The sequence below is a fragment of the Passer domesticus genome, chromosome 9 (genome assembly GCF_036417665.1).
Source record: "Passer domesticus isolate bPasDom1 chromosome 9, bPasDom1.hap1, whole genome shotgun sequence".
Taxonomy (NCBI): domain Eukaryota; kingdom Metazoa; phylum Chordata; class Aves; order Passeriformes; family Passeridae; genus Passer; species Passer domesticus.
The window spans coordinates 30,426,935-30,441,642 of NC_087482.1; the positions used below are offsets into that span (position 1 = coordinate 30,426,935).

At 46.2% G+C, this 14,708-nt stretch overlaps 1 protein-coding gene across 5 annotated transcripts in view; it reads right to left on the bottom strand.

The window, feature by feature from the left end:
- Positions 1–14,708, bottom strand: part of LOC135307841 (high mobility group protein HMGI-C-like) — a 51,882-nt gene that overhangs the window by 3,883 nt on the left and 33,291 nt on the right. For 4 of the 5 annotated variants that reach the window (XM_064432362.1, XM_064432360.1, XM_064432364.1 and 1 more), the window contains exons 2-5: positions 4,920–5,129; positions 4,247–4,363; positions 3,776–3,823; positions 1,910–2,000 (exon numbers count right to left, since the gene is read on the bottom strand). In XM_064432362.1, the coding sequence (XP_064288432.1) occupies positions 1,910–2,000; positions 3,776–3,823; positions 4,247–4,363; positions 4,920–5,009 (346 nt within the window). In that variant the 5' untranslated portion in view covers positions 5,010–5,129. The remainder of the gene's footprint in view (positions 1–1,909; positions 2,001–3,775; positions 3,824–4,246; positions 4,364–4,919; positions 5,130–14,708) is intronic. The other variant, XM_064432365.1, reaches the window with a different exon arrangement.

Sequence of the window (14,708 nt, forward strand, 5' to 3'; positions counted from 1 at the left end):
AGAGTCAGTGTTTATTTCAGCAATTCATCTGAATGCTGCAGACACGAAGTCCAGGGCAGATCTTCTCACTCAGAGTTGTGCAGTGTACAACCTGAAGGATGGGCAAGCACTTGTACCCTCCCATCCCCTCCCTGGTGCAGCGCCTCAAAAATCCTCACCTGGAAGGGGGAAAAGCCCACCAAAGCCCTCAATGGCCAAAGCTCTGGCTGTGTCTATAGCAGATCATTATGTGATCACATACTCCAGCTAACAAGTCTCAGAGCAGTAACCTCCTGCACTGAGCAGCACAAAAACTTACAGGCATATAATACCCCAGTAAAACCCAGACCCACAGAATGGGTTAATCCAGAAGCTGCCTGTCTGCAAGCTGCTACAGCTGCACCGTGCTTGCAAACAAGCCCCAGGACCTACACTTTCCAATAAGCCAGCACAGCATGCTTCCCCTTTTCCTTCCCAGGCAGAAGTTTTAAGCCAGGATTACCACTCCATCTCAAGCTCCTGAGCAAATAACAACTTAAGACGTTTTCCAGAGGATTGCCTGGTTTCACACTGTACATGCTGATCCCCGCTGATGTCGGGCCGTTTTTGTGCTCACAGAAGTGCAGACGCTCCCCAGAGCAGAGGCCCTGTCCGTGCCCGGCACGGGGCGAGCGCAGCGGCTGGGGCTGCGCTATCGCCTTCTGCACGGCCCGTCCCAGCAACCGCAGCATCCGCTGATCCTGTCACATCTGCTGCCACCCCCCTGCGACAGCAGGGAAACGGGCTCCTCCTGCCTCTGCCCGGGCCCCGCTCAGGCTGAAAGGAAGAAGAAAGGAGCCGCACTGGCTGTGGTTTGGGGCGATGCTGAACCGGCCCAAGGGCGGCCGGGCCGGGCGGAGGTGAGCTCATCCCCCGAGAGCCTGCGGCTCCGCTGATGTCAGCGCAGAGCTCCGTGGCAGGAAATGATACGGGAGCAGGAGCCCCAGAGGAAACTGAATTGAGCAACTGAGGTTAACTCCTCTGGCATTTATTCATGTGGCATTTCCAGGGACTTTCTAAGAACCCGGGCTGGGCTGGGCTGCCCAGCGTCAGGAGGGAGTAGCTGCGCTGCCACAAGGCAAACCAGGCAATATCTGCTTGCCCTGGGCTCCTGGCCCCTTCTCCCCCCAGGGAAAACATTTCATGAAGAGCTTCCTACAAGGCCCACTGAGGACAGGACAGAGATGCACGCAAGTTTTCCTGGAATCTACCTCAGAAACAGTCCCGAATAGTATAGACTCCGATTTTGTATTTTTGCAGGGTTCAGAGGTTGGGGCTCTGGGTAGTGCATCTGTGCATTCCTACAACAGCAGTACCAGTTATCTGGCATCTCATGACAGAGAACCTTAGAAACTGGAGCCTTCCACTCCACTTCCACTGAAACTGGCCAGTGCCATCATTCTGTGCCAGCCACTGCCAGAGAGCTCTGCCTTAGAGTACAAGCCAGGAAGGTGAGAGGAAGACCATCCAGGAAGCATTCTGAATTAATCCAGAGTACTAAAACGTCCCAAATACCAAGAGATCTTCTATTCATAAAGTTTTTCAACTAAAGCAAGACATTAACAATAGACTATTTTCACTTTTTACACACCTGCCAGACAATTTCACTGAGCTGTACCTGTAGCAGTGACAGAACCTCAGATGTGTGACTTCTTGGAAAGACAGACAGATTTTCTTCCCTTTCTTTATTTCTACCTCCATTTCTGCTGAAGTAGTCACAACTGAATTAGATGGAAGCAATGTGCCTGGAAGCCTTCCAAATGCTCCCCTGTTTATAGAATTTACCAGGAAGACTACAGCCAGTGCTAGAGCTCTGTGGGTAAGTGCCTGGTTTGCCAGAGTGTGGCTCTGCTGTTCAGTCTCATGTAATGATGATTATCTAATTTCAAACCTTGTGTGGCTGGTGCCGAGTTCAAAGCCAAGTCACTGCTTTCCAGAGGATCTCCTCCCTGAGACTCTCCTTCTTGGACCACTGCTTGAGGCTGCAAAGAAAAAACACCAAAAATAAACAAGCCCCCCCCCCATGCAAAATTAGGTATCAAAAGACAAAACTGCAAATATGCAGAGTAGGTGGATTATCATTGAAACAAGACTGTGCAGCCCTGATGAATGTACATCCATTTGCCACTAACGCCTACATCCAACCACAGGCAAGAGTACACACCAGGGCATCCAATGTCCACACACATCCACAAGTCTCTGAATACTTGTCAGAATCCATAATAAACCATCCCAATATCAGCCTTGTGAGACACAGCCCAACACTCTGAAAAAGATCTGCCCATTATATGGCTGTGGAAATCTTTTTAAATCAAGAATCTTTTCTATATTTCAGGTTCTGTCCTTGTCTTGACCAGCTAAACATTTTGTCTATTGACAGTTAATACCAAAATGATTGTTCTTTTTCTTCTGCTTTGGTTTTGCCTCCCAAAAATTCTTCAGCTGTTTAATTCTGAACTGAAACATCAGAATCCTCCACTAATCAAAGTTAATATAACACATTTTGAAACATTAAAAACTCCTGCTCGTATTTGAGATTTGTCAGTCCAGAAATGACACCAGCAGAACTCACTGGGTAAGGTTTTATTCTGTAAGACATGGCCACTTCTGCCTCTGATGATTTTCTACAGAGCTTGAGGATCCCAGTGAGCACAGCTGCTTGCTTTAAGCACTGGGAACACAGGCTTCCCCAGTCAGTGTATTTAAATGACAAAGTAAATGGGCTTAGGGAAAGCAAGGGGCTTTGAGCAAGAGAGTGTGCTGAACCACTGTTACCTTCTCACCTGGACTGCAGAGAAGGAACAAATGTATGCAACAATTCCCTTGTCTGGGACATTCTGCACGGGGTTTGCAAACAGCTTCCCACTATCCAGGCAATATCTGCATGCAAGGTCACTGTCACATTAGAAAAGACTTCTGTTCTCTCCCATATCCTGGCACTTCCTTGCTGGTGAACATTTCCCCCCAAGCCTTCTGCATGGCCCTCACAGGCTGCTCTGTCCCTCTGGTTCTGCTGAACCAGAAGTGTTCCTTTCCCTCCTGAGCACTCCTGTGCCACCACAGCTGTACAACAAACCTATGGATTCCTGCAGCAAGTGCAAAGCTTGGGTTTGGGTCTTGCAATTTTTGTGATGTACACTAAATAATGGTTTGTGGCTGTTGTGGGGGTTATTAATCACTCCTAATGACAGGTAGCATACCATTAATAGTTCACAGGACTGAACATCCTTATTGATTAAAACCTTTTGTCTTGTTTTTACATCTGAAATGTTTTCTTCTTAGCTACTGATTCTTACAAATCCTTTGTTTGCTGCATTATAAGAGTCTCCTGCTGGCAGGACTCAAAGTTTCTCCATTCATCAAATTTCTCTTTTAGCTTAATTTTAAGTTTCTTCTTTTGAGACAAACTGACATGCTAAGCAATCACTTCAGTCTCTCAAGTCTCCTGGGAAGACAACCCTCTCTGTAAGAAAGGATGGAATCTCTAGTCTGACATTCCAAGGCTGAGAAAGTGCTATACTGTGGAAGTCTGGTATGTCTTGAATGAAGTACAGCATCTCCTCTGGGCTCTCAGAATTCTTCAGTAGCTGAACCTTGGAGGCCATCAGGAAGGCACTCAGAGCTTCCCTAATTATTTCCAGGCTACCAAGGCTGAAAGAATGTTGTGGCAGACAGAGTCTGAGAAGGGCAAACACATCTGCAAGTTCCCCAGGATCTGTGACTGGAGAAGAAGGAAAGGATTGAACACCGTACTCACCCACTTGCGGGGCCTCCCTCTTTGCCTCTTCCCAGCAGAAGGTTCTGCCTTTATTGAAAACAAAGCAGGAGAAATATTGTCAGGTCTCAGATTTGCTGGGCATTGTGACTAAACCACTGAACACAGCCAAGGTGACCTTTGTATAAAGGTCTTGTCTCACAAGCAGCAGAAAAAGCAAAAGCTGGGGATAGAAGACAGTTGAGGAGGAAACACCTGCCTGACTGCACTGGTTGTGATTATTTGGCAGGAGAAACACTGGGAGGAAACTGCTGAACAGGCAGTGGCAACACAGGAAGGCTGGGAGGTGAGTAAGGACTAAAACCACAATAACTGATTTCTCCAACGGTGGTAATTAAAGCTGAGCTGAATTAGGGGCAACTTTCACTATCTTTAAGCTAAGAGAAACATCCCTGCTTGTCTCTCTGGCAGTGCTTCTCTCCTCTGTAAACGAGTATAACCATTTCCTCTCACCGTTCCCCCACTTACAACAGTCGTTTTCTTGCTTCCTTTTGGCCTTCCTCGTGGTTTCTTCACTGGCTGTGGTTCCACAGCATCCTGTGGGATAGTAGCTGTGTTTCCACCATCCTCCTGGGATAAAAGGAGAAAACCATTTAAGCAGGATGATCCCTAAAACAATTTACATTCTCTCGTTCTGGTTGGTCTTGGACCATCTTACCCCCTAAGAGCATCCATACCCCTAAACAGCTGGTTGTCTCTGCTTTTCCAGCTGTGAAGTGCATTAGAAGATGATCAGCAATACTCCTACCTCTTTGTCTGTCTTTTGGGCTGGGGAAATGAGTAAGTTCCAAGGGGCCTTGCCTGTTCTATCCAATTACTGGTGCAGAAACAGAGGGTGATGACACATGAAAGTGTCCAGGCTAGAACAGAGACCTGGCCAGCCCCTCTCACACATGTCCTGGCTGAACTGTCACTGCCTGTCACATCAGAGGTGCCTCTGAGGCCAGGAGCTGAGATTTCCCAGGGTGCAGATCCTGCTGCTGTCCTGGGTAGCCCCAGCATTTACCCTGAACACCTCTCCTCCCCTTGTCCTTGTTAGCAAGCAGCTTCCCAGGACTGTCTGCAGATCCCACCAGGCTACTGCCATGGCATCCTCAGGCATCCTCTTGGGATGATGTTTTCTCACCTGTGGCTGCTTCTTTGGTCTCCCCCTCTTTCTCTTCACTCCCTGGGTCAGTGTGGATGAGATGGGATTCTCTGCCCCCTCGCTGCTCATGTTGGCACTCTCCACTGTTAGCAGGTTATAATCCAACAGGTTATTTTTCCTGGACTGGGAAAGAAAACTTGTTCCTCTTCTTTGCTTTATCTTGTTGTGGCTTCTCCTCTACCTGCAAGGCTGAAATGAGAAAATCAGGCATGGCAGCTAGCTATTGTTTTCATCAGCTACAAGAGTTCAGGACCCAGCAGACATTTGGGAGCATAACTGTGCTCTATAAATATTCTAGAACCATTCTTTGATCTGGCCTATTCCTCAGCTTTCTGAAGCTTTTGTCCAAAGGAACTGAATTGCTCCAGGCACGGACTATGCTGGTACCTGTATCTAGCTTTCCCTGTTTAATCTGAATAAAAAAAGACAATGTCTGCAGCTCTCTAAACTCTACTCTTTGGAGGCTTCCTCCAAAAATGAAGGAGGTGGGAGATAAAGTGGTGGTAGTGAGTTAGAAATGTACCAGTCAAGGGCAAAGCTTCCTTTGGAGCTCCTATACTGTCAAATACCAAAGCCAATCCTGAGATCAAACTCTACAGCTCACAGAGCCTTACATGAGGATGCTTGAGAGCACAAGTCCCAGGGTACAAACTCCAAGTCTGACTCTGGAGCTGCCCCTCAAGAGTTTGTTCTTAGCCACTGATTGAACAGGCACTGTCTGGAGAGATGGCCTGACCCCAAGCAGTGCACTCAGCCCTTGGTGCTACACGAGGCTCACTGTTTTCTACAAGACAACACAAGCCTTAGACCTGGGGTTTGCCAGATCTTGAGCACTGGCTTGTTTGCTGGAAGTTTGAATCAGCAGGCTTGTCAGCCTCCTCCCTGGCCCCAGGCTCTGCTTTGTGCCTGCTGTGGTTGGAATGAGCTCTGATCCATAATGTTTGCTCAAAGAAATAACCAAAATCACAAGCTGTTAGTGTACATACAGTGACCTTCCCTGCTTCTGCTTGAGGTTTCTCCTCTGGCATGTCTGCCAGAGAAGGTGGAGGTGTGACTGTGAGCCTGGACACCCTCACATCCCAAAGAAGGAAGAGGAGGGGAGACCTTAACCAGAACCTCAGCAGAAACCTAAATCCCAGGCACATTAGGAGAGGTGGGGGTCAGTGAAGTTTTGGTTGTGTGTGGAGTCAGAACCTGGCCAAGGATCTGAGCTCAGTCCACTTAGAGCACCTCCAGACCTTGCCTTTCCTTCTTGCACACAAGGGAGGGCTCAAGAAGATGGGAGGGGATGAGGAGGCTGAGCTCAGGTGGACAGAGGCCAGCAGTGCTGGCTGAATCCTCTTTTGTCAGTAGCTCTTATCACAAAATACACAGCTGAGAATAGTGCAGTTAGGAAAGCAGCATCATTTATTGCTTAGGAAAGCAGGAGTATCTAGATGAATCATGCATTTTACCTTCTCTGCTAAACCATCGCCTGAGAATTATTTTTTTTTGCAACTCTTCACTTCACCTGTTTTGCTGCTTCTTTTCCACCTGCTAAATGAAAGATAACAACAGCAAGCATAAAGAGCTCTTTGCCCCATTGGCCTTGAGCACTGCTGAGTCCCCAGGTCCCTCCAGCAGCCTCTACCTGAGGCAATGAAGGCAGCACTAAGTAAGGGCACAGCTGCACCACGAAGAAGAGTGTGACTTTTTTGTTCAAAATAATGCTGGAGGGCAGCAGCTGGGCTCAGTTCCAGCTCATGCAAGAGCAGCCCTACGAGGAGAACTCCCTGGATGCCCCTTTGTGCATACAGTTGGGCCCCAGCTCACAGGTGCTGCTGCACACTCAGCTTTTCTATCAAACCCTCTGATCAGAGGGTGATGGGAAGACTACAGCTCAGGTCTCTGAGATCAGGCTGCATCTGGAGGAGAGGCAGTTAGGGGAAAAAAAAAAGTTTGTTTCTACTTGCAAGCCACACACAGTTGCCACCAAATCCCTGAGAGACAAACATGAAACACTTGCAGTCTCTTTCAGAGAAGAGCTGTGCTTTTACAGACAGTTTTGTAGTCTGATCAGATGTTCAAGCTCCAAAGAAGAGAGGACCTTAAATGGGAATGACAAATATTTTGCCCTCTGGCCAGGTACAGTTCCTTGAGCCTGCAGTTTCTGGTCAGAATTGGGGCTCAAACAGGCTGGTGCCACCATCTGGAGTTGCCTGAAGCAGGAGGGGGTCACTGAGGCTCTGGACTGCCCTAGGAAGAGAGAGGCCCTTGTGCCTCATCCCAAAGGCACATCAAAGCCAGGCCCAGCTCATGTCACACACATCTGCTCCTGGATGAGCCCAGTGTGCTGCAAGGGTGGCTTGAAGCCTCCAGAGCCTGAGTCTTCCCTCAGCTGCCAGGGGAAAGGGAACAGATATGGCCACAGGAATGGACAAGTGTCAAAGTGCTGTCCAAGCCAGATCCTTGAGCAGAGATTACAGTTGCTTATCTGGAGGAGGCTGTACCGAGAGGAGGGTGGAGCTCAACATTTTCATTCTATTTTTCTCAGCTTGCATTTCCTCCATGGTCACCACAGGCTGGACATGCAGAAGCTGACAGTGTCACTGAAGCCACTGCTCTTACTGACACAACCTCTCCCAAGAGCTCACTGTAACTGACACCTGCATGGAATCCAAATTTTGAATGTCATTATTCAAGTGGGAGCAACCACAGTGCACAGAATTAATTTTCCTCAGATGTAAAGAAAGCTAGTTCTTGCACATTGATTTTCTGCTAAACCTTACTAAACTAATACACTCTACAATGCCTTTAACATATCTGGCCAGCTTTCTAGAGGCAGGACTGCAGAATAAAAATGCCAGAGACTGCCAGAAGATAGCAGTTGCTTTGTACATCTCTCTTCCACCTTCCCATCACCCACCAACAGCACATTCTTCTCGAAGCCTGGTGTGAAAAGAAAAACACATAACCAAAACTATACAAGCATCAGCCCTAAGGGCTTTTGTCAGCTTTACATGACTCAAGCAAGACACAGACAAAGCAAAAGCACCCACTGCAATTTTACTTCAAATTTTTCAACATCTTCCCATGTATACTGTAATATATATATTTCCATGTATACTATAAACCCCCAAACCAATTCTGAGTTGCACCTCATACCAAAAGCCAAGTATACCTTCCAGGGTTGCTGCATTCCCTGCTGGGTTGGAGCCAGCAGGGCTGAAGCTCAGGCCTACACTGTGTCCACAAGATCTGAAAAACCTATCCAAATGTTTGTGGGCCTCAGATCACCTTCGTGTCAGCCATATACATAAACTTTGCAAATGGCACAGGGATGTAAATGCATGATTTTCACAGTATTGAGACCTCTGTGTCGCAGATGTCACCTAAAAGATGTCCCAAATGCATTCCCAAGCACCTGGCAGAGGGCAGGAAATCCTCAGTCATAATACTTGACACCTGATTTAAGTCCTAAGTTGTACAAAGCCAGTTTTCTCAGGAAAGGAAAGCTCCTCCTGGGGGCAATGCAGTTGTAGCCTAACACAGAGTACTGAATAGTGCTCTTGAGGGACTTTTCCCTTTCCACAGACTACAGAGGAAGCCTTGGGGATGAGGCTGCTGACTTGGGCAGAACCCCTCCCTGCTTGTTTCCTCACCGAGGTTACATTTTGGGCTATGTCCTTGGGACAGACACAGTATGACACAGGGATGCTTGAGACATTGCACCGAACCTCCCAAACCATGTGCACGATCCACCACCAGAAACACTGCTCTGGCTGCAGTGCTCAGTTACAAAATAAAAGCTTGCAAAGCCTTTTACAAAGCATAATAGGAGTGTGATTATAAGAGACCCTGCATTATAGCCTTAACTCCATCGCTGTCTCTGTAATAACATGAAAAATATCTCCCAAGCACAACTCCCACACAGCAGCACAGCACCATTGTGCTGCTGTCATGTGTGACAGCAAACCCAGGGAAGCTTCACCGGCATCAATATGGTCACTCTTTATTCCTTCTGGTAAAAGATGGAGGGAAAAATCTGGCCAAAGCCCTGCATCAAGCAGAGGAGGATAAAAGACTTTGCTAGTTAAGACATCTAAAGAAGAGCCAGGCAGGGAGGAAACTCTCATTCCAGTAACTGCAGCAATAACAATCTGAGCTCGTATTACGAGAAATTACTTTCACCTTCGGAGAAATCAAACGCTCACATCTTCTCAGATCTCGCAGTAGATCAAGATATAACACAGCTCATTGCAGTTCCCCATGGACAGTTCCACCAGAAAAGCAGGATAGCCAAGCACTGCAACAGCTCCCTTGGGAAAGTACAGTGGCAGTAACACTCTGGCAAATGTGCCTTTTCTGCCTGACTTTTCTATAAAAAGAGGAACTTATGAGCTACTAAATCAAGTTTGTGGCAAGAGAAGGTAACTGCCACCGTCTCATAAATCATTTCTCAAAATCATAACTAACCTCTCTAGGTGATTTCCCTGACTACTTTGAGTGACTAAGTCTGAAGTTTCTTTGATCTCATGCTTAAAAGTCTCTTAGTTCCTTGCCCATTAGTTTGTTTCTTTTTTTAATGAGCAATTTATTGCCACCTGTTCTTGTATCACCAAGTCCTTCAGCAGCAACATTTCTCTCTCCTTCATTTTTAAACTCCACTAGATTACACATCTCCCTCATCTTCCCTGGCAGAACAAACCAGCATGTTTGTTTCTTGGATATGAACATATCTCCTGATCATTTTGGTTGTCATTTGCACCCTTTCCAATCTGATCTCAGCACTCTGAGTATGATAAACATGCTTACTCTCAAAACTACTTGCAGTGAGGACAGCCTGACTAACTTAACTTCTCATGAATCTGAGAAGCATGAGCTGAGCAACACTTCAGTGGGGAAGATTCAGTTCTTGTGCAACATTAATAGCATCAGTTTCCACAATGATTCAACCAGCAAGCTATGCCACCACCTCCAGCATGTCTTGACTGATAAAATATCCAGGTCAGAAGACAGAAACTATTTAAATTTACAGAGGACAAAAAATACAGGAACTGTAAGAGCTTCTGCACTTCACATTAGCTCTAGAGACTTGCTCAAGGTCTGAATGAGAGCTTCTGCAGCTCAACAGAGCTACATTTCACACTCTGTTGTAGACTGCCACCCTAATCAAAGTGCCCTTGTGTGTCTCAGTTCTCCATCCTCAAACTGGTATGTAGCTCCCTGACTGTTGAGTTACACTGCAGAGGGGGCTGAGGGCAAAGAGCCTGAGCAAGACCAAAGGCCATCCTGCCTTGGCCTGCTCTGACACAGCCAGCAAAGGTGGCCAGGCTGGGACAGGAGCTCATGGACTCATGACCTATCTACCAGAAAACCAGGTCTAGGGGTTTTTTTTGTTTGTTTGTTTTTTTAACATTAGAGATATGCACAGCTACATGGGAAAGGGCTGATGATTACTGAATTTCAAGCAATGATGTGAACATGAACAGGCACCGTTTCATCTTTTTCAACTCCTCAGTGCTTTGCATCAGCACAACATCAAGGCACTGCAAAAGCTGTCTTGAATGAGCCTTGCTTGATGCACTGTCTGCCAGCTTCTCTTTGTCCAGATACCTAAGCCAGTTATTGCTCTGAGAGGCACCATGTTCACCTTAATCCATACCCCAACTAGTCATAGAAATACCACCATGGTTCTGCTGTAGTTAACCTAAGGTATTCCCAGTTTTTCCTCAGAAAAGTGAGGCTTTGCACTCGCCTGTACAATGAGTCAAGTCACACGTACAGTCCTGGCTGTGCTGAGGCCCTGTTTGTGTCCACATGCACAGGACTTTCCCCGAAGGTTACCACAGAATTCCACAGTGAAGTGTTCAACCTCAATCCTACCTCAGCATCATCAGTTTCTAAGCCCTATCAAAGCCTCAGGTTTCCTATGGTCAGAGCAGGCAAACCAAGAAGGCAGTTAACCATCCCAGGGAGCCATGAAAATGCACTGTGGGGACACCAAGAGCAGAAAGGAAGAGAGATCTGGAATCTCTTCCTGACTCTGAACTTGGCAGGTCATGTAATCTTTTTACACTTCACATTTTCTCTCTATAAGATTACAAAATAGCACTGAAATATTAATACTTCCCTCAACCTGGGGTGGAGGAATTGAGGATTAAGCATTTCCCTCTTTGCAGAGTGACACTAAGAACTCCCAGCAGCAGAGAACAGAGCAAGGCCTCATTAGAGGAATGCACCAGCAGCCTCCCCCATGTCGTGCTCGGGAGCACAAAGGAGAGGTGGTGGCATCTGAAGAAATACAGCTCAGGATTAGCCACATCCTGCTCAGCAGCAGAACACACCCTCACCCTCTTTCCCCAGGAAGCTGAAGGCTCGTGGGACCAGTTTGGCCCAAAGCTGTCAGGTGGAGTTCCCTGCCCCGGGAACCCGGCACAGAGCATTTGAGTGGGAGCTGGGTTCCCCAGAGCCACACAGCACTTCCCACCCACTCCCAAACCCCACAGGCAGGGGACATGGCTCAGGTCACTGTCTCTATCCAAGGAAACCTTGTACCAGACCCAGGATCCCAAGTCTTGAGGCCTGGGGTCTGAAACACCTGTCATTCACACTCAAGATGTTTCCAGCACTTGTCCCAAAATGATCAAGCCAGATCAGTGAGACTCCTGTGTGGATTACAGACTCCCTAGCACTGCACATCATGAGACTGGTAGAATTCTCCCTCAAGGAATTTGTCCAAAGACTCAAATGTTAGCCAAAGGACTCTTTCTGATCTTAAAGTCTCTGTCCAGACACTTTCATCAAAAAAGCAAGCACCCCAAGCACTGCAGAGTTAAATCGGTGGAGAAAAACCCAACAGTATTTACAGGAAAATAACAGGAAAAGCAGAAATCTGTGTCTACTAAGAATTAAAAAATCACAGTAATTTGATTTGAGAAAGCTTCCAGCCTTTTTCCTCTGCAGAATATCTTGTACAGCTCAACTACTGACATCTGCAAAACAATGTCCACTTGAGCAAAGCCAGGAAATGGCCCTCTGCACTTCCTGCCGAGGACTGGCATTGTGGCATCTGGCACGGGGATGTACGAGGCAGCAAATTCTGTACCTCAGACTGCTTGAAAGGAGGTTTTCCCAAATACCAACCTGCAATTCACTAATCCCCACACCTTAATAAACCCCAGCGTCTTGCAGATGGGCTCTGCACAGGCATTTCAGATGATGCGGTAAGAAAGGAACGAGATTTACCTGTTGAGAAGTTGGACAGCACCGCTTGACTCAGCCCCAGCAGAGCTAGCAGTGAAGGCAGGAGAGGAAGAGAGGTTTCCAGCAGCTGGGAGCCCCGTGCAGTGGTGAGAGGCAGCTAACCCTGTACACACTCATCTCAGGAGGCTCACACCGAGCCCAGCGCTGTGGGTTGCGCTCCCAGCCTGTGACATGGAACCAGCGCAAGCGCTGCCGGAGATCTCCGGAGATGGCAGCCCTGAGCAGTGACTGCAAGCCAAACCCAGTGCCCCTCGACACGCCTGGAATCACACACTGAACAGAACCACCAGCACCAAGAAAAATCCCCAACCAGACCACTTACACCAGCCAGCTTCTACATAACGGCCTGATTACTGAAAATAAGGCCAGTTTCCAAAAGTGAAATGAATGATCTGAATAAAGGGGACAGATCATTCATGTACTTCCCTCTTGACAAATGCCAGAGAGAACCATGCTGACCCTGTTTTATTTAAGAAACAAAACCACACCAAAACAAAAACCCCAAATGGGCAGCCCCAGGAAGGCTTGCGATGATAAATTGGTTATTAATCTGAGTGCAGAATGTGCTCAGGGCATTTACTTTAAGCCACAAATAAAAATGGGAAGCTGAGCTCAGTTAAGCATGAACATATTTAGAAAGGAGATGTTGCACAGCTCTAAGTCAGGTATTTTGTATTAGTTCTGTGAACAACCATTAGAGCTCACAAAAGTCCCCAAAAGTATTTTGCCAAGGAAAACGCAGACTTTTCATGACTGCCTTGACATATTCAAGACATCTGTATTGGGGTTTTTTGGCACATCACCATTAGCAAAACTATAGACTTAAAATACCTCAATCTGTACCTGCACAAAACCCATTGCAGTATCTTAGAGACAAAAATCTGAGGCTTTTCTTTATGTCAAATCGTAAATTGCTTACAGTGACAGTACCACTGAATAAACTGAAGACAAATTTTTTCCCTCAGATTCATCCATACAAAAGGTATGCATCACTTGAGCTCCTCAGTAACTTCTCTAAATCTAAATATGGCACCTAAATAATTTACTGCAGTCTGGAGCAATACTGATCTTGACCTTATAAACAGGGAATGATCTTCTGGTTAAAGCTGTTCACAGGAGCTCTGGAAATGTGTCCAGTCCCTGGGGCTGCCACATGCCTTCCCTGTGACCTCAGGAATGGCGCCTTTCCTCTGTGCTCCATTTCCCACATGTAAAGTGGGGATAACAAACCAGGTGACATCTGGCTTATTTAGACAGTATTTCTTTGGGAAGAGATTAATTTCCCACCATATGATTTAATGTCTTAGGCAAACTGGCTCAAGATTTTGTTTGCAGCTCCAAACCACTAATAAAGCAAAATCAACACGAAATGCTAAGAGAGCCCTTTGATCACCCCTGCAATAATGCCTAATCCAAAAAAAATCATTAAACAGTGTATGAAATCAAGTACCTGAAAATTATTATATGTTCATTTAAATGCATATATTTATATAAAATTTATCAAATATCCTCCTGCATATGCACTACTGTTCCATAAGAAAATATGCAAACTTTTTTCATTTTTTAATGACTTTTAAAAAAAGTTTTTTTAAATATCACTAGAGACAAAGCTGCAAGCATGCTATATGAACATAGTGTAGTCATAATGACTGAGTCAGAACTTGAATTGTTACACTTGGTACAAAATGAAGAAATCTGCATTTCATGCAAATACCTCCCGGCAAGTCAGTATTAAACTTGATTCTACAACACTAAACCAGAGATGGCTGACAGTCCTTAAGCTCTAAAGAACATTATTAATATTCTAGAAATTAAACTTCCAGTTAGGAAATGTCAGATACAAAATTGGAACATGGAGTCCTATTTAATCATTATTGGGCACATATTGGAGAATAGTGTCTTTAATATCCACGCTTCATCATTTCTTAAGTATTTAAGGCTAAGAGAAATGATTTGATCATTCTGTATGTAAATGACTGACATTTCATCATTATTCTTGGACTGAGCTCAAAAATTTCACACTTGACAAAATCATCAGTCCCAGAAAACGTGTTCTTGAAGACAATCACAGAATCATTAAGATTTGAAAAAACCTCCAAGATCATGAAATCCAACATTTGAACAAATATCTCCCCATGGCACCAAGGGCCAGATCCAGTTGTTTCTTGAACACTTCCAGGCATGGTGACTCCACCACAACCCCGGGCAGCCCCTTCCAATACCAGACAACCCCTTCTGTGAAGAAATCCTTGGTGATGTCCAACCTCAACCTCCCCTGGCACAGCTTGAGGCCATTTCCTCTTATCCTGCCACCGGTTATCTGGAAGAAGAGGCTGACACGAGGTAGCTACCACCTCCTTTCAGGGAGTTGCAAAGAATGAGGTCTCATGGGATGGAGAATGTACCATGCCCTTGGACAGGCATGCCAGTGGCTAATCCCTCTAAACAAGGTGCCTAATTTATGGTTTGGTTTGTGCTTTCAGACTGCAGGTGCTGGTTCCTATCGTACTTTTCTCAGAAAAG